The 23,062-nt window shown below is 42.5% G+C and overlaps 2 protein-coding genes and 1 non-coding gene across 4 annotated transcripts; 1 reads left to right on the forward strand and 2 right to left on the reverse strand.

Annotated features, from left to right (window-relative positions):
• Positions 1-71: 71 nt before the first annotated feature.
• RPL30 (ribosomal protein L30) lies at positions 72-3,593 on the reverse strand. The gene is made up of 5 exons (XM_068672331.1): positions 3,486-3,593; positions 3,343-3,393; positions 2,366-2,511; positions 1,520-1,650; positions 72-243 (listed from the first exon to the last, which is right to left on the reverse strand). Exons 2-5 carry the CDS (start codon positions 3,361-3,363, stop codon positions 194-196), a joined length of 348 nt encoding a protein of 115 aa, XP_068528432.1. The 5' UTR covers positions 3,364-3,393; positions 3,486-3,593; the 3' UTR covers positions 72-193.
• Positions 454-588, reverse strand: LOC137852842 (small nucleolar RNA SNORA72). Its single transcript, XR_011094069.1, has one exon. It is a non-coding gene; the product is annotated as a small nucleolar RNA SNORA72 (small nucleolar RNA).
• A 7,120-nt stretch (positions 3,594-10,713) lies between the features above and the next one.
• ERICH5 (glutamate rich 5) lies at positions 10,714-21,770 on the forward strand. 2 transcript variants are annotated; one of them, XM_068672333.1, is made up of 4 exons: positions 10,714-10,863; positions 14,248-14,670; positions 16,626-16,742; positions 19,254-21,770. In XM_068672333.1, exons 1-4 carry the CDS (start codon positions 10,794-10,796, stop codon positions 19,274-19,276), a joined length of 633 nt encoding a protein of 210 aa, XP_068528434.1. In that variant the 5' UTR covers positions 10,714-10,793; the 3' UTR covers positions 19,277-21,770. The 2 variants fall into 2 exon arrangements, with proteins under 2 accessions (XP_068528434.1, XP_068528433.1); XM_068672332.1 differs by lacking the exons at positions 16,626-16,742; positions 19,254-21,770 and having other exon boundaries at positions 14,248-16,616.
• Positions 21,771-23,062: the final 1,292 nt, after the last annotated feature.

Below are 23,062 nucleotides of genomic sequence, written 5' to 3' on the forward strand. Positions count from 1 at the left end.
ACTCATACAGAAAGCAACAGGCAAGTTTTGTCCCGCCAATGTTACTTCTAACAGAACAAAAAACACGGTGGTGATAAAGAATCTTCGTTTATATAGTTTGTTCCCTAAAACCAAAAACGTATAATACAATACAAGTTTTTCTTAAAACAGATCTGTGACCAGTTTTATTGTAGAAAGAACACCATTACAGCATTTACTTCTCACTGGTTTGTTCTGGCATGCTTCTAATGATGTCAGAGTCACCTGTAAAACAAAAATACATCGTTACAAGAAGACCTACAGAAAGATCCATTTCCAGAAATAAGCAAAAAAAGAAAAGTAAAGATTCTACAAACAAAATGTAGAAACAATGTGGACACAGTATTTATAAAAAAAGTAATGCTGATGGTTGATAAAAGTATTTTTAACTGCATTTTTGCTAATTTATATGCAGTATGGTTATGATAATTATATACTTGTCACTAGCATTTACAAAGCCAGTACTAGAGAAACAATCTAGTCCTGGAGGACACAATGCACAGCTTTAATATAGCGAATGTCTAGCCTCCCCTGATCACAAGAATATCAGGACAGCGAGAATATTCGCATTGCACTACACAGCAGGAAGTTTCAGGTGCAGTTCTTTATCTTACAGTTAGCTTAACGTAAAGCTCTTAATATATGTCAGCCAAAAAAATAAACCTAAATGCAGTGTTTTTAAAAACAAGGTTTTACCTATTATTTTTATACAAACAAGCTAACTAAAGGTTTCTAAAAAAACAGTGAACTCAAACTGATGTCACTTGGGGAACATTTGATCAAAGTTAAAAATCATTAAATCCGTATGTATGCATTCAATTAAGATACCTTCTATTGTTCTGTTTGACCAAGAGTTAATTAGATTCTTCTCTAGAAGGCTCAGGAAATAAGATAGGAAGTCCCCTAATTAGCAGACTCTACAAGGAACTTGAACAACTCTGAACAAAGAGTGCTACCAAGCCATAGCAATTACACACCAATTTACAGTTTTATCACTTAATATGATTTTCAGCTCTGGTACCGGACTAGTATCCACTTGCACGTTGCTTTTTCTTTTATAGTTCACCCTGGGAAGCAAGACAACTCATAACCCAGCAATTTGTTTTGCCGAGATCCTTTGTCTTGGATTAACAAAGTTCAAACCCAATTGATACAGAGAGCAGGTGACACAAGCTCATGTCCTAGCAGTGGTCTTAGACACGTCACATTAAGTTGCTTCCCAGCCACTGAAAGAAACCTCATTACAGTGACAGGTAAGCTCCCAAGGTTTAACAGTGAACAGAGCTATGTGCAAATGTAAGGAAGAGCAACTAAGTTCTAAGAACCTAGGACTCTATAAACAGAATACTGGGCAGAAGAAATTGAGAATGAAGCCCAATGGAAGTTACAACAAAGCTACATCACACCTGCATGTTACATACTAGTGAGTAGCAGTGCTTGGAGAACGAAGGAACCACTGATACACACCCGTCTGGGTCATTATACAGCAGCAGACACGTACCTGGGTCAATGATGGCCAGCGTGCACACTCTGTAGTATTTGCCACAGGCTGTACCCAACTCAATGTTGTTGCCGCTGTAATGGTGGACACCGGTCTTTGCGAGCATAGCGTAGTACTCGATCTCTGATTTTCTGAGATTCAAAAACTTGGTATTAAAGCACTGACAAACAATTCTGATCAACCATAATACACCAGAAGCAGGGCTAACTCCAACTGCACTTAAACCCTACAGTTTTCCTTCCCTCCCAGAAAAAATCATCTTCTTGCAAGCAAATGTAACAGTGCCCTATGTTAATTCTGCATCTACACTTTCTTTAACCTGTCAGATACTCCTTAATGACAAAAAAGGGCCCCAAAAATTCAACAAGGAACATGTCAGGAGATGGAAACCACTAAAGACTTTGTTCTCAAAAGAATTATTTCTATGGCCAGAAGCTTAAAGTTATAACTTAACTTTTTTTTTTATGCTTCAAATATATTTTATGTCAGTGTCAACTACCAGTTTTTTCCTACCTGTAAAATTATTTCCCAATATATTACTTTGAAAAAGCAGGGACTGGGTCACACCACACTTTCAGTGAATGCTATCACGGTGTGTAAAAACTTACAGTATATTCTCTAATGTGAACTCCTGGTATTAGAAACCTAAAAAACAGCTGGGAAGAATTTTAATGCGTCCAGACCTGAAATTTGTATACACCAAACAACCCACCATGTTTAATTCATAGCAGCAAGGAACAGGCCAACAAGCTACTCTGTATTACCAATTCACATGAAGCACATGCTGTATTTATACAAAGCACTTGCCTTAGTTTAAAAAAAGTAATAATTCACACATCTGCTTACCTCAAAGCCGGGCAGTTGTTGGCGAGGATGACAAGCTTGGCTTTGCCCTGCCGGATCATTTTCAGAGTCTGTTTGTAGCCTAGCACATATTTACCACTTTTCATAACCAGCTGAAGCCTAGAGTTTATGGACTCCAGGGACTTTTTCTGAAGCCAAAAAAAAAAAAAAAAAAAAAGAAAGCTTTATCATATGCTACTTTGCCTTTCACAAAATGGCATAAGACTTAAGGTGAAGAAATTTCAACTACCAGCAATCTTTTCATGATATATTATTTGGAACGTGGAATAAAGAGCCAGCACAGTATATGACTGTGGGTAAGAAGGATGCTGATACTATGTTTGCCCAACTTTATCGAAGTACCTCTTACCAGTTACACAGGAAAAAAGTGTTACTGGTGCTGCCTACGTTAATCAACTGCATCGTGGTGTAAGCAACGTGCCTTAGCAAAGCTCAGCCAAGTTGAATCGATATCCATACCACCTCCAGCTTGCAAAGCTGAGCTAGGCTGGGCGTGTGGCACTTCCCAGGGCACGTGTTGACAGCATTAAGCAGACAGGCAAAGCCAAGCAACCACATGCTAAACGAGCAGCCCCCCCAACGCGAAAACGTGGTGCTCATGCAACAGCGAGTGCCACGACCTAAGAAGAATCCCATATTTGCTGGAATAGACTTGAAATCATAGCAAAAAAAAGGCAGAAACGCAAAGTTTGAGCTCCGCCGCCCTACCACCCACACCAGGACCACAGCACCAGCTCCCCTTTCCTCCCCCTACCACAGGGGCCCTGTGAGCAACCTGGGATGCCCTGAAGAAGGGGGGGGGGCGAGCCGAGCCCACAAGAACCGGCCTCAGGCCGTGCCCCTCAGAAGCCCCCAGAGTCCCCTCAGAAACCCCCGAAGTCCCCTCAGAACCCCCCCGGGTCCCCTCAGAGGCCCGGCCGCCTCCTCACGCGGCCACGCGGCGGCCGGCCGCCACTCACCGTCTTCTTGGCGGCCACCATGTCGCTGGCTGGCGTCGGCTGGGGGGGGAACTGGAACACACAGAGGCCGACCGGGGGTCGGGTTAGCGCCCGTTAGCGGCCCCCCGAGCCCCCCCGCGCCGCCCGGCCCCGGCCCCACTCACCGCTGAGGCGCCGCCAAGATGGCCGCCGCGAGCCAAAGGAAGGAGCCGCGGCACGCGCCGCCTCTCCCCGCCGCGCCAACTCTCGCGAGAGGCGCGAACGCCCAACAGCCCCGCCCCGGGCCCGCCCCGGGCCCGCCCCGGCCCCGCCCTTCGGCTGTCAATCATCCCCCCGCGCGGCTCCCATTGGCTTAGCGCGGTCAGGGGGCGGGGAGAGGGGGAGGGGACGTGAGGGGGATACTCTGGGAAATGGCGGCCGCGCCTCAGCGGCCCATGGTGGAGGTTGTGCACGCTCGCTCTCCTCATCGTGTCCCTCATCCCCAGCGCCTTACGGTGCCCTGTGCATCACGGAGCGGTTTTAAACGCCTGGTTTTTCCCCTCGCAGCCTCTGGGAGGCTTCAGGCGCCGCTCAAGGAGGCACAGTGCAGAGGAGAGGCCTAGGCGGCCTGCCTTTCCCCATGAGGAAGGGGAAGGGACAGTGTGGGCTTTGGAAACAACTGTCTTTGAAAATACCTTTCTGAGCACATGCTACTGGAGAATACAGCTGGGATGTGAGAAAGTTACAGCTGTCACAGTGTTGTCTGTAGGTTCGTGCCCAGTACAACCTGCCAATAAGCACACAGAGTCAGAATCCACACGAAGGTCTTTTACTTAAAAAGCTTTGGGACTACAGTAGGTCCCGTGGTGCTGCCTGGCACGGGAAGATCATAGAATCATAGAATCATTAGGGTTGGAAAAGACCTCCAAGATCATCTGGTCCAACCATCACCCTACCACCAATGTCACCCACTGAACCATGTCCCCAAGCACCACGTCCAACCTCTCCTTGAACACCCCCAAGGGACAGTGACTCCATGATAGATTATCACCCCACAGATTTCCTTCTTCCTTACATTTCAAATACCAGCAAGCCACCGTGCACTGTAGCACCAAAAATATTTAAACAAGACCATCAGTTTTATAAGATGTTCCAGAGTAGCATAGAAAGTGGGGAGAAGCGGGCAGCACGGGTTCAGGTGATGCCTGCTTGGACACTGTGGGGACTGAAGTGAGGTTGGGATCTGGGGTGTTATTTTGGGGTGTTCCCCTGTGAAACCCTGCATCAGCTGAGAGGCCCAGTTGGTCCCAGAGGGCTGGCCCAGGATGCTCAGGGATGAGTCCAAGTCTCTGTACTCTCCACAGCATTTTGTCTAGGAGCAGATGCTTACTTTCTCTGTCCACAGTCAGACACCACCTTTGCCAGTATTCACTGCATCTCAACAGCACCCTAAGGACTGATGGTATACTGGAGAAGGCATCCATCATCACGGATCTTTGGCAACTCTGCATGTAGTCAGTCAGCCCAACCTATCGCTGCTGCAGAGGTGATACTAGCTACACTACCTCTAAATCTACAGACCAGCTGAATCGTGCCTCATCCACATTCAACCCTCTTCAAAATTATACCGTTCGCTGATAGGAACATCAGGACAGGGAAGTCTGCTTGCAGTACAGTAGCTCTTCTGCTGGTATGACTTCATACACCTAGGACATACTGCATCATGTTCGTCTCAACGTATATGTTTTATGGTGAAATTACAAAACTAGCATAAAATCATTTATAGATTTGCCTAGATTGGCATAAGCATGGGAGAGCACTGTATTTGTTGGCTTTTGGAAGTTTGATGCCTTTGTCAATGTGGGTTATGTAGCAACATACTGAAAAGCAAAGCCAAAACATACTGGAATCAGTTACAGTAGGATGCTTATGTGAATATACTTTATTTTGATTAAGAAAGGAATTAATTTCTGGAAATATATTGAATGCTTTTCTACTGGCATGAATGCCTTCACACAAGTTTTTTTTTTTTTTTTTTTTTTTTGGTTTATAGTCACACAGCTTATCAAATATTTACAAAAATAAAACCTTTTCAGTGGGAAGCAGCCTTTGGTCAAAATGCACACAATCATCCCAATCCTGTGTAGAAACTAGGTGACAACTTCAATTTTTAGCAGACCAGTTTAAGAACCTAGATAAAAATCCAACCTGCTAACATTAAGATGAAAATGAAATAAAGGTATATAAGGGGAAAAAATCACCAAATTCAGCTGACCTTAAATTTAACAACAGAAACTCAAATATTGGTCTACCACTAATTGAAAAGTCCTATGGGAATAATTTCTTGATTATGCACATATAAATAGTATATGTACTATTTAGGTCATAATAAAAAAAAAAAAAAAAAAAAAAACATTTTGATGGCTTCCCATAATCCAATTTCACTTTTTGAAACAAGTTCATTTTTAGCCCTTTACAGAGCATAATTAAATTAATCTTGAAGTATATTTCTAACTTTTATTTGGCAGCTGTGTCTCATTCTTTTGTCGTTCCTCTAATTCTTTGTGTCCCAACACTCAGGTGCACTGCTGTTATTCCTACAGCCAAGTTGTGCCTTCTCTTAATTCTTTAAATTTTTACCTAGTTGTCTGTGGTCATCTCAAATATTCTTCTTGCAATTTGAAATTACTCACAAGAGAGTGTAAAACTCAGTGGGCCTAGTGAATTCCTCAGTGCAGTTCTGTTTGAGTATGCCAAGTCTTAATGTTATCTCGCAAAATTTGGGAGTCCTGCACAGCTCCTGAAGAGGGAGCTGTTTGTAAGGGTACTCTCTGCAACCTCAGCTCAAATAAGGAGAAAATGTAGTACTTACCTTAAAAGCGTGTAAACTAGTTCTTTCCAGTGATATGTTTTTACAGAAAACAAACAAAGAAATGCCTTTCTGAAAGAACTTTCTGTCAGAAACCAGTCACTGGGACCCAAACTGTGACACTAATTCTGGATATGTGGGGAAATAGAGTCAGAAATAGGCCTTTGCACTTGTCCCTCACACCCCAAATCTCCCTTCTGTGGTCGTGCAGGCATCTTCTGAGAGTCTGTGGTTCATAAAACGTCTCTCATAAAGGCAAAGGGCTGTCTCAAGTCAGATGAAGTCTGAAGTCTAGTAGTAAGAGAAGGCTTTGGCCCCTTCAAAATTCCTTAAACAATATTACATGGCCACTAAAAATCAGTCAGCAGCTCGAATGCATGTGCACTTACGCTGCACTGCTCTGGAATCAAAACATGGGGAAGGCACTGAGGCTGCGTTTGGCACACAGACCAAGTGCTGTTCCCTCTGCAAGGGGTGCTGTGCTTCCCTCCATGATTAGGCCACGTTACAGCAGAAATAAAAGAAGGTGACAGAAGTAGCAGATGCCACCATTTCCAACAACAACAAGTTTTGAGGTGAAGAGAACCAGGGAGCAGCTGCCAACGTCAGGAAAAACATCATTACTTCTCCCATCAAGGTCTTCCTGCCCTAAAGGAGCCATCACAGACACATCCAACCCTCCTGCTTGCCCCAGTGGCCAAGCTGGGCCAGAAAGATCAACTTCTTCAGGGCTGAAGCTGGTCTTTTTTTATGGTGAGGGTGACAGAGCACTGGAATAGGCTGCCCAGGGGCGTTGCAGAGTCTCCTTCTCTGGAGACTTTCAAAACCCGCCTGGACGTGTTCCTGTGTGACCTGATCTAGGTGTTCCTGCTCCAGCAGGAGGATTGGACAAGATGATCTTTCAAGGTTCCTTCCAATCCCTAATTCTCTGTGATTCTGTGGTTCTGTGAGGTCTCTCACCACCTTCCTCTTGTGTGTATGTAATCAGGTTCTGTAAGAAGACACCAGTTAAAGGTATTTGGAGGCATAAATTAGGAGCATGAAAGACATAGGAGAGAAGTTGCTGGTGGAACACTGGCATAGATAAAAAAATGAAGAGGAGCTTCATCATTCGTGACCAAGAGGAAAATGCAACAAACTCAGCATGTGAGAAATCCTAAGTGATCTAGAAGATGAAAAATGTGCAAGATCATTAAAAAAAAAAAAAAAAAAAAAAAAAAAAAAAAAAAAAAAAAAAAAAAAAAAAAACACGACTAATTTCCTTTGAGTCTGGACACGCGATCACAAATTACTGAGTCATGGTGGGATTGACAGTCTAATTGTCCTGCTTTGGCTGGGATCATAATTTCATAATACATCAGCTTCAGTAGAGATGGCAGCTAAAGGAGTTCCCACCCTGAGCCTTTTTTTTTTTTTTTTTCCAGAGTTGTTTTTTACTTGAGCCAGTGATTCATTTCATAATGCCATCTCAGCTATACTGACACAGGCCATGGGATGACAGGTCCTGCTGTGGGTGGGAATGAGCTGGGACCTGGGGAGGGGAGAGGCGAAAGGCAAGGCAAGAAGCTCCTTAGGCTGCATCACCGACGGCCAAAACTATGGCACAAGCAGAATGTGTACAGGCTTGAGGAAAGCCAGGCAAGTAAACAGCTTTTGCTTCACAGTGGGGGCTGGCTAGGATCATGGATGTGGTCTCTTGCAAGTTCAGCTGCAAGCAGTAAGTACTGGTCGTACTCTGCAAAGGCACATGCATTTCTGCAGAGAAATCCCAAAGCAACTTTCTCCCCACGCTGTAGAACTTAGACATTGTCCCTTCAAATGCAACAGTAATAACACCATCGTTGGCTTACTAACAGAGGAGTCTCCCTCCCTGATCACCTAAAAATGACATGTAATCCTATGACAGTAAGAAGAAAAGAAAAGTGCACTAATTATGTATGCTATTGCAGACGATGTATGATCAAGTGGGAGGAAGTAATGGAAAGAACTTACGTGAATGAAGAAAGATAGATACTGAAGTCTGAAAAACAAGTGGTACATGGATACTATTTAGCATAGCCTGGGATGGATCATTCTGTTAAATCCTCTGAACTCTGTTTTTTATAAAGCTGAACCAACAGCGCTGCTGATCTTTAGAGAAAGCGTGCATCTCCCTAACAGCCTGGGACTCGTGTGGCCTCTGCGGACATTCAGCACAGAGGAAGGACTGAAGCTGTACCCCTGCTTGCCCCCGTTCCCTGAACTTGAGCTGGGAATGGGTAGAGCTCACAACTTGCTGCTTGTCAGAGCTGCTGGGTGACTGATGGGATTGACCTTTTACCAGCAGAGAACTGGGAAATTTTGTGTGATGCAATTCAGGGGTGGGCTTTGAAGTCATAACCTCTTCTAAACCCACCGCAAGGCTGAGGCTGTGTATCTTTAGCTGTGCTTCAAGTGCCAGAAGTCACATTCCAGCCCTGAAAGACAAGATCCAATTCGAAAAAGGAGATTTTGAAAAGCTAGGCCCACCCCTTTATTTCACCAATATGACCAACACATACTATTTTGATAGGATACAATATATAATTTCATAATAATGTATACAATAAAAATGCAACATACGCAAAACCATAATCCTTTCTTATACTTCAGTCCCATTAAATTATCTGCACAATTATGTAACAACTTTGTGTGAACACCTGCATCCATTATTTTCTCTTTTTGCACTTGTCAGGGCTATTAAAAGTGACAGACTGTGTTCTCTGACAATAATCACATTTACAGCAAATGCAAACATGTTCATCCAATTTTCACAGGGTTGTGCACTGAACTATCCCCTTCATTGTCAGGCAAACAAACACAGCCCTTCGTTTCAGACCATTGGGAATTTGGAACCCAAGTAATGTACAGGTCTCTTGAATCAGCATTCAAGTCTATTTCCAGGAAGGAAGGAAGGAAGGAAGGAAGGAAGGAAGGAAATGAGCATTCAGTAAATAAAAAGATGCTAAGCAGTGCATGCATGTGTGTGTACACGTGTATAGATAAATACATATATAAATATATTCATATATATATATGTATAGCTATCTTGGAGTGCCAGTACAAAAAGATATTTACCCTTTCTAAGGGCCAAAGTGTTCAGAAATCCAGAGATACAGATTTCTAAAAATAGTAGGTAGTCTGATAAGAAGACCTTCAGATTCTCTTTTTTCCTAGAAAGCACAAGGTACATCTTAGAAGCTAAGTTTCGAGGTCATTGCCATCCCAGGCAAAATAAAAAGCTGTGTTTCAGAAGGCAGTTTCCTGCAGGTCACAAATCATCATCACAGAGCAGCTGTAAATGGAGCTACACAGATGTGCCTCAGTGGAAAATTTGGCCTGAATTGTCTAGCACAATAAACTCTAGGATATTTTATTCTGTAAAGAATAGCCAAAGAATTGAGAAAAGGAGTCATAGTTTAAAAAATAATACTCCATATTAATATCACATTTTGAAAAGTCTACTGTGATATGGTAAGTCCCAGGCTGTGGGTATATATTTTCAGGGATCAGAAAGTAGACATAAATTTACTAGTTGGAGTAGGACTCTTGTCCAAAATATTCCAAATTATGAACAGCCACTGATCTCCAGAACGAGTTAAAGGAGTTTGACCATGTAGCACTGATCTGTGGAACTTAAAGATTGCCAGAACCTTACAAAGGTTGCTTATGGAAGTGTATTTTTACCTGAGTAAATAGGACATCAGGTATTCCTTGCTTTGCCTCTGGAGATACGGCTATCACTGAACGCTCACAGTTTACCTTTTATTTTAATTTCCCTGTATATATTTCAGAATAAAATAAAATGTTTTCCTTTATAAAAATGACTCATTCAAGATGATTGTTTAGTTTGTGTAGTGCTAATGGTAATTTTCTGGCTATTTGGCTACTGCCCTCCTTTAGGGAAGCACCAGGGTGGTTCAGGTTAGAGATGGCAGGAAACCTGTGGAGAGGCGCCCTGTCCAGGGGAGAGCTGTGAAGCATTTCCATCTGCCAACATCATGCTGGGTCACTCGCAGTGATATTTTTGGGACTGCCCAGAGGCTGTGGGGTCTCCTCCTTGGAGCCCTTCAGCAGCCGCCTGGATGTGGTGCTGGGCACCCTGCTCTGGGTGTCCCTGCTTGGGCACGGGTGGCACCGGGTGGCTCCAGAGGGCCCTGACAGCCTCAGCATCTCTGGGATCATTGATTCACAGATCAGCACGGTCTCTAAGTCTGTCTGATATCCTTATCAAGACCCTGGACCCTCCTACCTGGCAGATGGGTCCCCATATTTGTCTGCTAGCCCGGCTCAAAGTGTGCCAGCAAGTTTTAGAGACGCAGGATTAAATTCACCAGACCTCCAGCTGCTGTCACTCAGAAAAAATCGCTAAGGGAAGGAATCCCTGCGCTTAAACCTCTCTGCTATCCCCAGCATTTCATCCACAGTCCCTAGAGGAACTGCTGCAAGCCCACAAGTCCCAGCCACCTCCTCACCCCCCCGGCTCCATCTCCCTGCTCTGCCCAGCGGCAATTTCAGCCCCTCCTCGCCCTGTCCCCCCCCCCTGCCCCAGCACCCAGCCCCAGCACCGCCCGCCCCCTTGGAGCTGGGAAGAGGCTCCAGCGCCATGGGCTGCTCCAGCAGCGCCCGCAGCCGGCCCCAAGAGCACCCCACTGGCACCGGGGAGCCTCTGCGGGGTGAGCTGGGCTGGGGAAGAAGGTGGGGGGCAATAGGGGCAAGGGGCATGGGGGTGTCGGTCTCTGGGGCACAGGATGCTCACCGTTTCCCACAGGTGCTGCAGAAAACCCGAGGGGCTCTTAAGAGCTCAAGAGCCCCTCAGGTTTTCCATAACACCTTACAAAAATTCCATAATCCCTCACAGATCCCATGTTTGGGATCTCTCCCACCCCCCTTATAATAATAAGGAGGTTGGGGAGCTCTCACTGTAAGAACCCAAACGCTGCAGATAGCGATGCCGAGCTCTCCAAAAGGGTACGTCCTGGGGATGCACACAGGTTGTTTGCTTTTCATTTTGCTGCGTTTCTTTCCCGTATTCTCGAGTTTATCCTTCTGTTGCTGTTCTTCTGGCTGCAGCATCCAAGTTTTCTGTGTGTATTTATTTTCTGTTTCTTGCCTCGCAATATTATGGTTTGTTGTGATTGCAGGGGTGCTAGCAGGTTGCATGGGGTGAGTGCTGTGTGTGCCACTATAGAGACAGCATACAGGCAGCCTTGTGGAAAATATCATCAGAAATCTTTTCATATCGTACCTGCTGTCTTGTTCACCTGGTCAATGTACTGAATTCCTCTGCCTTTTTGTCCTCTAGCTGAAAGATATTAATGCTTTGTGCAGGAATGCTGAAAGGCTCAGGGAAATAACTGAAGTTATTTGTTCTGAGTACCTCAAGAATTCTGTCTAAAGTCTTATTCATGTTAGTATAATAATTTAAAGTCCTGAATACATAAGCTAATGTCATGATAATGTGTAATTAATTGTAATTACATCTGAAATACTTCAATTATTTGGACTTTTATTACCAGCGGGATATGTTAGTTGTTTTCTAATTTAATTTAGTGGGAGAAGAGAATTTGAAATAAACTTCTCTGAATGTGCCAGTGGAAAAAATGTATTTCGTTTAATTCCATTGATGTATAACTCAGAAAAATTTGAGGCTCTTTCAAAAGGAAAGAAAGAAGGCAAAGGTAAAATATTGTACCTGCGGTTCACTTAAATTCAATGTGCTTTTCACTGCTCCTCCAGCTGAAATTGTCTATCAGGGAAAATAAAAATTATAAATTATGAACAAAACAAAAACGATAGTTTATAAACAAAACAATAAGGCATCCTAAGAATGCTGACTGCCACACAATTTTCATTCCTGTTGCAGATGAAGGTATTGAACAGATTACCAGGGGGGTTCATTTTTTCCGTATTAGAGAATTCTTTGCATTTAATTGAGAGCAGAAGAATGCTTCAAGGCTTTCCAGCAGTGCAAGTTTCACATTGCATGGGAGTATTTTATAATACAATTTATAAAAAATGTCTTGATGAAGAGAGGACCAGCTGATGTTTATAGGAGCTGCAGGAAATTCCCAGTAATTTTTTACTGTTTTTGTGGAGTTAAGTTTCTGTTACTGGTAGAAACAGCAGTTTTCATGTCTCATTTATTTCTGCCTGTGGGTTTTCTATGATCCCTGTCCACCTGTAGTAAGCAAAATGAAGGCATGAGAAGTGTATAAAGGGATAAAAAATAACACGTGAAAAGATCAAGCCTCTTGTCTGTTGGCATAGGTAGTTGCTGCTTAGGGTAGCCAATGTGAGACTCTTCGAGGTGTGTGGCTCTGACAAGATGCTGGGGACCCAGAAGCTGTTGGGACTTGAACAGTGGATGGACACTTGTGCTCTCACTGATCCCTTTGGAAAATAAGGGCCATAAGCCTAAAATCACCAGAACTCTGTGCACAGAAGGAGCCTTTCTTGTGAAACACTGCGAGCAGGCTCTTGCCAAGTTTAAGGTTTATTTACTGTTACTTTGACTAGCTATCTGTTTGCAGAAAGTGATTCCACATTGACTTTCATGTTAGGGAAAGTTGTACCTGGCAGATAAGGTGTGATAGAGATCTTGAGAAGGTAAACGGGGTAACACATTTGCTGTATCCTGTATCACAAGAGCTGTGTCATTTGATGAAATTACTCATAGCAGGCTTAAAAAGAGCAGCAATGTGCTTTGTGAAACCCTCTACCCACGGAGAAAGGACACTGACTTACGCAGCTCATCCTACCTCCTTTTCTTTGTGTTGTGTTATAGATAACCGTACCTCTACATAGCCACAAATCCGAGGTGTGTAAATGGGCCTTTCATTGACTTTGTGTTCTTCTCGTGCCTTTAAGAGCTGTTGAAAACCCTGTCTACTCCTTTCTTTAAACCACAACCTCAAATTCTTAGAATTTTCACATTTTTTGTTTTTAAAATATTACTGGGTGGAAAAAAATCACACGGAGGAGTTAAGCTGACAGGTTGAGCTATTGTGTGATCGTGCTGTAACACGCGTAATCCCCATGCAATACTATAAGCAGACCATAACACAGCACATTGCAATACCCTAATAACATTTCCAACAAACACATCGAAGACCTGGGGTTCTACCCTGTGGCTGTCAGCCTTGCTGACACCCAGCTGGCACACAGATTAATTACATTGCCAGTAATGAGGACTAAGACCACAAAAGCAGCTCAGCGCCTGCTCCCTTCTGACTGCTGCTGTAGGTGCTAAATGGTCAGAAAAGGGCATCTGAAGTCACCTGTCCCCGAGGGAGTGTAAATTTTGAGTGGAGGGAGATGGCTGGACCCAGCTGGAGCTGCTGTTGGCGACTTGCTCCTTGCCAGTGTCCTACCTGATTTGCTTGAATGCCTCCAAAAAAATGAGATGTATTACGTTTTTCTTCACTGTGTTTGCCTGTGTATAAGAAAAATCATACAGTTCTGCTCAGTCTTTGATACTACAATAATGATTTTCCCCAAAAATGCAATTCATCCAGATCTTGCAATTATTACCTAAACAAATTTTGTGCATGACCTCCCAGTGTTTCCATCCTGACATTCCTTCTGACAAGGTCAAGTACAAGCTCGTGTCAAACTGAATTTAATCAGAAAGGGATTAAATCAGTCTGATAGGTAGGTATAGCTCAATTTGAGTCTTCAACTTTCATCCTTAAATGCCTGTCAGAGTAATTTTGCCATGTCTTTGTTCATAAATTTTGTCTGCCAGAAAGGCCCATTGCTTTAAGTGAGTTGATGAAAGATGAAAGGAGTGGAAGTTTTCTTGAGGTGAGCCTTCCTGTCGTGGAATGGTTTGTTGGACAAAGGAATATGAATAGTAACTTAATATTAAACAAACAAACAAACAGAGTCGTCCTGCAGGAGCAGCAGCCCGGGTGAGCAAGTATTGTCTGTAGGTGTGAGCTCTTTGACAGGTAGTGCTTGTGTGGCCCAGTCCCCGCTGAGTCTAGGCCTTATCTAACCTAAATGGCCACTCATCCATTATCTGTAACTCTCTTTCTTTTCCTTGCTGTGTCTAACAGCATCACCAGGTGAGAACACCCCAACCGCAGATGACTACGAGACCATAGCTGACCAAACCCAGCTGGGCCCGGCAGAGGTGGTGAGTCTCGCCTCTGAGGAGACCAACCCAGGCGAGTGCCTGCCAGGGGACGAAGCTGAGGCTGTGAGCCCAGCTGAGGAGGAGAAGATCAGTTCGGTTCAGGACAGGGAGGAGCCGGAGGGCACAGAGCCGCTGCCTGTGGGGTCGGAGGAGAGCTCTGAGCTGCCGTCTGTGTGGCGAGAGGAGAGCACAGAGCCTTCACCACCACCAACACCGGCAGAAGATGCTGGGTCACCGCCGCCAGACCCGTTGGAGGACAGTGGGCTGGTAGAGGGCAGTGACAGCTCTGTAGTGGAAATCGTCAACAAAGTGCATGTTACTGAAGAGGACCACTTCATTGAGGGTAATATTTGTGCTTTTGTAAATCCGGGAGACCAAATTCTGCCTCCAGAGACACGTTGGGGGTTCCCTTTGAGTTTAGGGAGAGCCTCATGTGAGCTTCTGGAGTCAGAATTTGGCCCACAGAGTCTGTACGATGTAGAGCATAATAAGGCATGGGTGGGGAAGCCTCAGGCTCACAAGTCCAAGCTGTAATAAATTCAATCAGCATTTCCAGCCATTCTCTCTGCTATTTCATTTCACAACCTTTGTGTTCTTAGCGGGTAAGATGCCCCACCATATCCCTCTTTCAATGTTGTGTTTCTGTGTAGCTCAGACACAATGCTTTGTATTTGCAGAGCCCAAAGGCTCTATTCCTTAGTTACCTGGGTTAACTATAGAGCAACATCCCTGTGCACATGAAGTTGGGGGCTGGATGTCTATCTGTAGAGGAAAAAGCAGTTCTTAGACGCACCCTTGGCATATCCAGTCTGTCCTAAACAAGCTACTAAGCAAGCAGAATAGAGACAACATTGGAGGGACATGGGGCTGGGCTTTCCAAAGCCCCTTGGAGATGACCAGCTTGGGACAAAGGCTGCGTGCCTGAGGCAGAAGAGATCTCCACTGCACCAGGCAGCTGTCAGAGGGACCTTTAGCGGGAGCTATGGCCATTGCCAGAGATTGCAGGCTGTACTCTGCTTTGGGTTAATGCCCCCAGGATGTGTGTCTCTGTCTGTACATGCAGAAGGTGAACACCTCACAGGAGGAATCAGCTTTCTCCTAAATGGTACAAAGCAGCTCACTGAGGAATTGGATACTTCCTTGGGGAGCAGTTCTTCAGGGAATAAGCAGGTGAAGCACATGAGAGGCATTTCTCTGCAAGGAAACAAGATATCTGCAGCCTTCTTCACTCCACATTTGCCCTGACGAAGTCCAAAATGCAGAAGGACTTCTCTATGGGATGCCCAGAAGCCATTGCATTCACTGCCTCTTAACCCCGTGGCTTTGCTGTGCACACACATGAAATGGCTACATAAATCCGATTCCCAGTAGCTGAAGATGGGCATTGGCTTGTCCTCTCCCGTGTCTCTTTGTAAAAGAATTTTGAGGTTCTCTTCTAGATAAAATGGAGATCTATCACTTGGAATAAAGTCTTGTTTTATACAAACAGTAAATGACTAGATGCTCACCTCCAAAACACAGAGTCACACCTGGCTGAAAACTCCAGTGTCATTAATCACCATCTATAAGCTTTGTGGTGCAGCACTGGGGGCAGAACAGCACCCCCTGAATGATGTAGTGGGACCTCCTTTACATGAAAGCATGCTCACAGCTGGACTAGGGATAAGTTATTGGGTTTTGTCCACTGAGCTTTCCATGCTGCTTGAAGGACGAGCAAGCAATGTTTTGGGGAAAAGAGTTTTCCTCTTATTTGTGCTAAGGTAGAAGTAATATTCCAGTGTCTTAACTTGCATACATTTTCTTCCCATGAGGTATGTGATGAAGAAGGAACTTTTCTTTTTTTATGCTGTGGTGCATAAGGACTTTTGTTTTCCTTTAGTAGCTATGTGAGTAGATTAATTATGTAGTAGCTTCCCCACTGCACAGTTTGAGCCAGAATGGCACGTTACTGTTTTGTTCCAACTGCAAATAGAACTGCACACGTTAAAAAAAAAATCCATTACCTAGGAAAATTAATTTGAATAGTGATCATGCTTATGATGTATATTGAATAGAGTGTCAAGGGCACTTTATTAAAGTGTCAGGAGGATTTCACAGGCATGAGGCATGTGTGTACCTGGATGATGGGAAATGATGGGGAGCATCCTGGTTGATCCGTTCAGCTGATACCTCCACACTGTGCCCCTGTAAAGGGCACTGGAGAGCTGAAGGAGCAAAATCAGGTGTGCAGGAAGGAGCTGGGGCCTGTGGTGCTTTTTCAGTGGATCCTAATTTGATCTCCATGGTTACTGTTCCCAGGTGAGACGGGAGAACAGGTGGAAACTGAGCTGCTCAGTGAGATAGTAAGTGGAGGGCCTGAAACAAAAGAAGAAGAAACAGGAGAAGCTGTGGATGGTGCAGCAGCAACAGAGATAGGTATGTTGACAGAGGAGGGAAGGACTGCATGGGTTATTGCTTAGGAGACAGAAAAGCTCTGCTGTCCTCAGTGGGGTACAGCTGCTGCTTTTTGCAGTTTAAGACAAGAAAGAGGGAGGGACATAAATATTTTTATTAATGTTAAGAGATATTTTTGCTTTTTGCTAAAGACACTACCACTCTTTTCATGGGTCATCATATAATATATGAGTCTTACCAGTGATATATTTTCCCTGTTTGGAAAGAATGCTAGATTGTAGCACACAGTCTTGGAAAACAGAAACCAATGTTAAAATCATGACTCTGCTCATTATTATTTGCCAAGCTTGTTTTTATGGGTTAATGCCTTAACACTGCTGTGCGATTTCCATCCTGTGCCGGACATTCATTTTAGATCCCCTTATTCTCATTACCAGCTGAAATCAGCAGTGTAGCACTGCGGTGAAAGCACGTTGCACAGTAAATGCAGTCACATAGTGGGAAGGAAAAAACACCGGGCAAATAAATTGCCTTCAGAGAATTACAAAACCAGTTAAGAGAAGAAGGTGAGGGAACCGGACTAAGCCTCCATCAGACTTTGAAATTACATTCACATTTTCATCATCACAGTATTTCTGCAAAAGTTATTTCTCCTTCCTCAATATTCACTGAGTACCCTACACTCAGAAGTGTTGCTGGGCAGGTCCAGAAATGTGCATTTGAAAGCGCTTTGCAGGCCAGCTTCTCTGGCTGGTGGAGAAAGACACATTTGCACCAACTGTAGCAACCCAGCATGTTCCACTTGCCACGGGATTCAGGAAAACATTTTTCAGCATGAACATCGCAGCCTAGAAGATCAGTAGGTTGCTGGCCAAACAGTTTGGCCCAAGCATACATGCCTTCATGACCTTCTGATTATTCAAGTAGAATTAGATATGTAGTGACTAAAAAATGCACTCACCTCCTTGTTACTTCTCATCTATTTAAAAGTTTATCACTTGTATATTTTTACCTTTTTTTTTTTTTTTTTTTTTTTTTTTTTAAGCTGGACTGTATAAAAAAGCTATTTTTGGCTGTCAGCAGCTATATTCTTGCAGGGTCTTCAATTTTATGCCATATAGCTTTGCCTGTGAAGTCTGTAAAAGTATATTCACTTGAATGTTTTTTTGTATCTTACCCCTAAACTTTTGCAAAGGGTCAGAATTCTCTTTTTGTGCTGTTAGTTCAGCAAAGCACTTATTTGTTTCCAGGAAACCTCAGGAAAAACAAACAAACAAACAAACAAACACAAAAACAAACAAACAAAAACAAACAAACAAACAAAAAAAAAAAATTAACAGACTCCTGCTTCTGAAGAGTAAGAGATTTCATCGTGCAATGATTACAGCTTTGATGAAATACTTTCTTTCTGCATTTACCTGCCTTGACAATATTCTCCCCAACAATATGTCTAGAGAAGCAGAAGGAGCAGTCCTGCTCCTATCTCTGTAACACATTTCAGAGGATAGGAGCACACCAGTACAGACAGCTCAGTGAACAGCTGTGAGCGAGCAAAGCAAACATTGTTAAGAATGGAACAGCGAGCCTTTAAATTTGGGATGCTGTTGTGTAAAGGAGCAATTCTTCCATCTTGAAAGGATATTGAAGAACTAAAACAAGGTTCTGGGCAGGGAAGCAAGATTGCTGAAGGGAATGGAAAAAATTCTTGCTCTAAGAGAGATCAAAAGCATTCAAAGTCTTGCCTCTGAGAGGAGATAACTGAAAGGATATGAGTTGATCACAGCACAAAATAAACAGTGCTCTAAAAGTAGCCAAGGCTCCTCTCTGAACAAAGGAATGCTCAGTGACACTATGTGAGTGTTGAGTTCAGAATCACTAAAAGGATTTGCAATATTCATACTAATTGTCAGCCTCTGTGTTGCAGCTGGACCCTTCTTTCCTGTCACCTGCATTTCCCTGCAAAACTCCACCTCCTCTGTGTTCCCTCCCCAGCCTTGTGGCAGTACCACCATCCATTACAAGAACCCCAAGTCCCATATTCCCATCCTATCCTTGCAAGGTCTTTGTAAGAAAAACTTGTTCTTATGTTTAAATCTCTTGTTTGAATTTGTGCCCATTGCCTCTTGTTCTTACACAAGACTACTTTAAGTTTGATGTCTGTGAGAGCTCTGCTTCTGTGTCAAGCGTGACCAAAGCTATCCAGTGATTTCAAAAATTGTTAAGAGAACAGGCAGCAGGGTGGGAAGGAGCGTAAAATCATCCCAGCATAACTGGATTTCATATAACGATGTTAATGCCTAAAAGAGGAAGACTGTATGAATGGGATGGGGGAAGAGGAAGCAGCCAGCAGCTGCTTGTGGCTGTTTCGAGTCCACACAGAACATCTTTACAGATTTTGGAGAAGAGCAACTAGCCCCTTCATGCTGTGGTACTTCCAGGGAACTTGCATACGGAATTTCTATAGGATATATTGAATATCAAGACCTATTCTAAAGTAATTATTACGTTATTTTTTTTCTCCATGTGTTTCAGAAACAGCTAATAACAAGGAATAGAAGCTATGTCTGTATGAACATCCTCTTCGTGGGCCGGCTCTTCTGTCCACATGGATATTTTTAAATTTTATTAAGTTGGGAAAACAGAGCTTTTGTAGAACACAAACATGAAAAAGAGACATCAGAAAAAGTTTTATACAATATATATATTTTTGAAGTCAAGCTGCCAAGACTTCAAGTATTTGGAATACCTGAACCCTCACCTCCCTGCCACAGAGTGCCTTCTGTACACTGCTAGCACAGCGGAATAATTTTCTGACAGGAGTATAATAATTCAGTTTTCAATTAAGAATATGTCCAGGTTCACATAACCAACTTTAATTCTTTGAAGCCTTCAACCAGCATTATATAGGATAAAGAATATAGTGTAGCATTTTATTTTATTTAATAGTAGTGTAAGTAGGTAGAAATGGAAGTCCTGCTCCTGAGAACTCTTGCACACGCAGGCAATTTCTCTGAGTGCCTGGACTACCAGTTTATGGAGCTGCTGAAGTGTACAGCACACAGAGGACTGAAAACCCCAAATTGCCCATTTACTAAATGCAGAGGCTAGTTTTTTCACAAAATGGAAGATACACAGGGTGCAACGTCCAGGAAGCAAGTAGGTGTCTATTGCTAACTCTCCATTTTTAAACACATCTATTGAAAGGGTGGTAGTACAATATATGTAATAACTTCTGCATAACTGGAAGAAAAAAAGGCATTTTAAACTAGGAGTAGGATGTTTTAGTCTTTTAAGTTCTGGCACACTTAAAATATAAATTCACAGCAGTTAAAACACATGGTGACTAATAAGCCATCTTTAGCCACATAGCTCCTAATATACACTTGTGGCTTCTAAAATAGATTTCTGACTAAAACATATAGAAGCCTGTTCCTAAGGGAGAATTCATCTATTAAATTTCCCTGTAGAGCTGTCCTCCAGAAGAAACACGCATTCAGGGACTGTGTTATCTTCCAAAATGCAAAGCAATTATTTTGGAGCTGAAGCAGAATGACAAATCCTTCAGACTTCCTGTGGAGTTGATGAATACAACCGATGTCATGGATCTGACAGAGAGTAGAAATTTGCTCTGACAGTGAATGTTGCAAAGGGACTATATGTCTTTATTGGGGACTGTGTTTACAGGATTCTCTGGCATAAGGAAGTAGACTGTGGAGAAAAGGTCAAGTATCTAAAAGGGGCAAGCAAGTGTTACTATTTTTATTAGCTTTATTGTACAAAAGGACTGCACAGAATATTTTATCACCAGCAGCAAATTACAAAAATCAACTTTAAGATAAGTGTTATGCTGCACATGCACATCTGACTCTGGATGACTTTGGTTTGTATTAGATAATATTCATTGATAACCCTGGCCTACCAGCTTTTTACTTGAGCTGATATGTCTTTGCTACATCACTGCATCTAAGGTTTTCTGATTATCAGCAATCTTTTCAATCTACAGCTATCTTGTCAACCTCACTTAAGGTTGCCTTTCTGCAGGCAGCAGCATAAACTTCTAAAACCAAAATGCATACTGTCTTGTAAAGGATTATTTTATTGTGGTAGGTGGATGCTGCAATTTTATTTTTTATTTTTACTAGTCCTCTGTAATAAGAAAGTCAAAACAAACAGCTGATTCTATTAAAAATCTGTTGACATTAAAGTGGAAATTAAAAATTCTAACAGAGGTAGTCAAACCTTTTGTCCACGCCAGAATCACTCTTGCTGCTGCTGTTGTTACAATGAAGACAGGTGACAATATACAACCTTACCTCATCGTTCAACTTTTTCAAGTCATTAAAAGCAATGCTAATTGGAAACGAGGAGTGTGAGCCAGTTATAACTCAGAAGGTCAGCCCTTCTCTATCATCTTCAGTCCTTGCATATTTTGTGATTACAATAAATGAAAGCTATTTTACCTTTTCCTTCGCAAAAAGTGCAATATGCTTGATATTGTGTTAAACATGAAATGTTAATTGGATAAATTACCACAAAGTCCACCAAAATTGGATAAATTACCACCTGGATGCTAAGGTTAAACTGAACCTCTCTGCCTTGGGAAATAGGACAATCACTGTCCCACTGTGGCCTAGTATTTACAGTCTGTGAGCTACCAAAGCACATACCATGCATAAAGGTACAAAATATAAGCAGTTATTTGCTTCCACAAACCTGTGGATATCACCAAGATCACCAAGGGCAGAAATTGATCTGTGGATCAAAGAGCTTTCTCATTTAAAGGCTGAGAAGCGGATGTGCTCTGATGTCTCTCCTTACAAGATACACCTCCAGAGATAGGACAAGGTACCTTTTTTTTTGTTGTTTTTTATTCTTTTTAATTTTATTTTAAATAACCAAAATAAAAACCCATTTCTAGAAGCATCCATCAAAATCTAGACCATCTCCAGTCCTTACCTTCATCCAAACTAGTAGTTATCCCATGCTGGGATAACTGGGTGCCGAGCAGGACCCCTGAAGTAGGAAATCTCCAAGCTAACAAGAAAGTTCTGGTAAGAGTTTTGTTTGAATTACCAAAAAACATAGCCCTAGAGAAGGTTAATTTGGGACCCCACTGGCTCTGTGCAGACAAACACACATAGTGTTAGGATCTCAGAAGATACTCAGCAGTCTGCCTTGCTACAGCTGGCTCTTTCACTTAATGCATAGCTTCCCTCAGATAAAAACTGCGGCAAGAGTTTTAAATTAAAATCAAAACATAAAACACAACTTTAAATTAGTCTCTGGTTTAACAGAGAACAGTTTTATTAAAATTAAGTACTGAACTTTTTGTGTTGCTTAATCTGTAGACAACAATCACTAGAAAAAAAAAAGCCTGAAATACCTGGTAGGTAGAACATGCAAAATTAAGAATTGCTTTGCTTTTATGAAACCAGAATGGAACCAGAGATTTTTTTTTTTTAATTATTTTTCCTCTCTAAAGTTACATGTGATTGAAACAAACTTTAAATGGTGAAATTACTGTCACAGGCTGAATAGCAACTTCCTATTTTTCATGCTAGCAGCGCAGTCCCACAAACAAAAAAAAAAAGCCTTTGTTTAACTTAGTTCCACTTTGAACAAGATTTCTTAAATATTTTATACTTTGCTGAACAGGAGATATCCACAATACTTGCTTTTCATATTAGAGAATTATGGGGCTTTGCCTTTTTATTTAAAAAATAGAATCAAGAAATATAATTCTTCTTAAAAAATTAAAAGTTTTAAACATGTCTGTGGAAAGTTGATTTTATGTTAAGAACTGCTGTTACAGTTTTAAATAAAAGTTTACCTCTGTTATTCAAGATTTTGTGTACCTGAAGGATACATTTAAGTCTGAGACATTCAAGAAGCCATGCAACTGGAGTTCAGCTAAAAGCTAGATGATCTTATAGCTAAAAGTGAATTTTAATTCCTGGCTGTTTGCAGAATTTTCCTTCCTTACTGATACAACCATTTTTAATGGAAATGGTGTATTGACTCTTACTAGTTCCATCCAGCGTGCATTTTTTTGGGGTGCTTCACTTACATTTCACTCTCAGTGTATACCTTACTGGAGACAGCAATGGTATATTCACATCCCTTTGTACCAGTCAGCAGCAGGAAAGATAAAAAAATAACAATTAAATAACTACATACATACTGCCATCTAGTGTTAGGTTTAAGATTGGCAGAGAGGCAACACAGCACAAGTAAAGCAGGCAGGTGTCACAGTAAAGAATGTTGTGAGAGGTAATAAGGGATAACTCTTGCTATTACCTAAGACTAAACTTAGATCACGTTCAACACTATTGCAATCTGCT

The sequence above is a fragment of the Anas acuta genome, chromosome 2 (assembly GCF_963932015.1).
Source record: "Anas acuta chromosome 2, bAnaAcu1.1, whole genome shotgun sequence".
Classification (NCBI taxonomy): Eukaryota; Metazoa; Chordata; class Aves; order Anseriformes; family Anatidae; genus Anas; species Anas acuta.

Bases quoted from the DNA above. Each gene is read 5' to 3' on its own strand.
- ERICH5 (XM_068672332.1), top strand. From the start codon at position 10,794: ATGGGCTGCTCCAGCAGCGCCCGCAGCCGGCCCCAAGAGCACCCCACT. The intron at 10,864-14,247 runs GTGAGCTGGGCT...TGTGTCTAACAG, and splicing joins CACCGGGGAGCCTCTGCGGG to CATCACCAGGTGAGAACACC.
- RPL30 (XM_068672331.1), bottom strand. From the start codon at position 3,363: ATGGTGGCCGCCAAGAAGACG. The intron at 1,651-2,365 runs GTAAGCAGATGT...TTTGAATCTCAG, and splicing joins AACAACTGCCCGGCTTTGAG to AAAATCAGAGATCGAGTACT. The intron at 244-1,519 runs GTACGTGTCTGC...TTTGTTTTACAG, and splicing joins GCTGGCCATCATTGACCCAG to GTGACTCTGACATCATTAGA.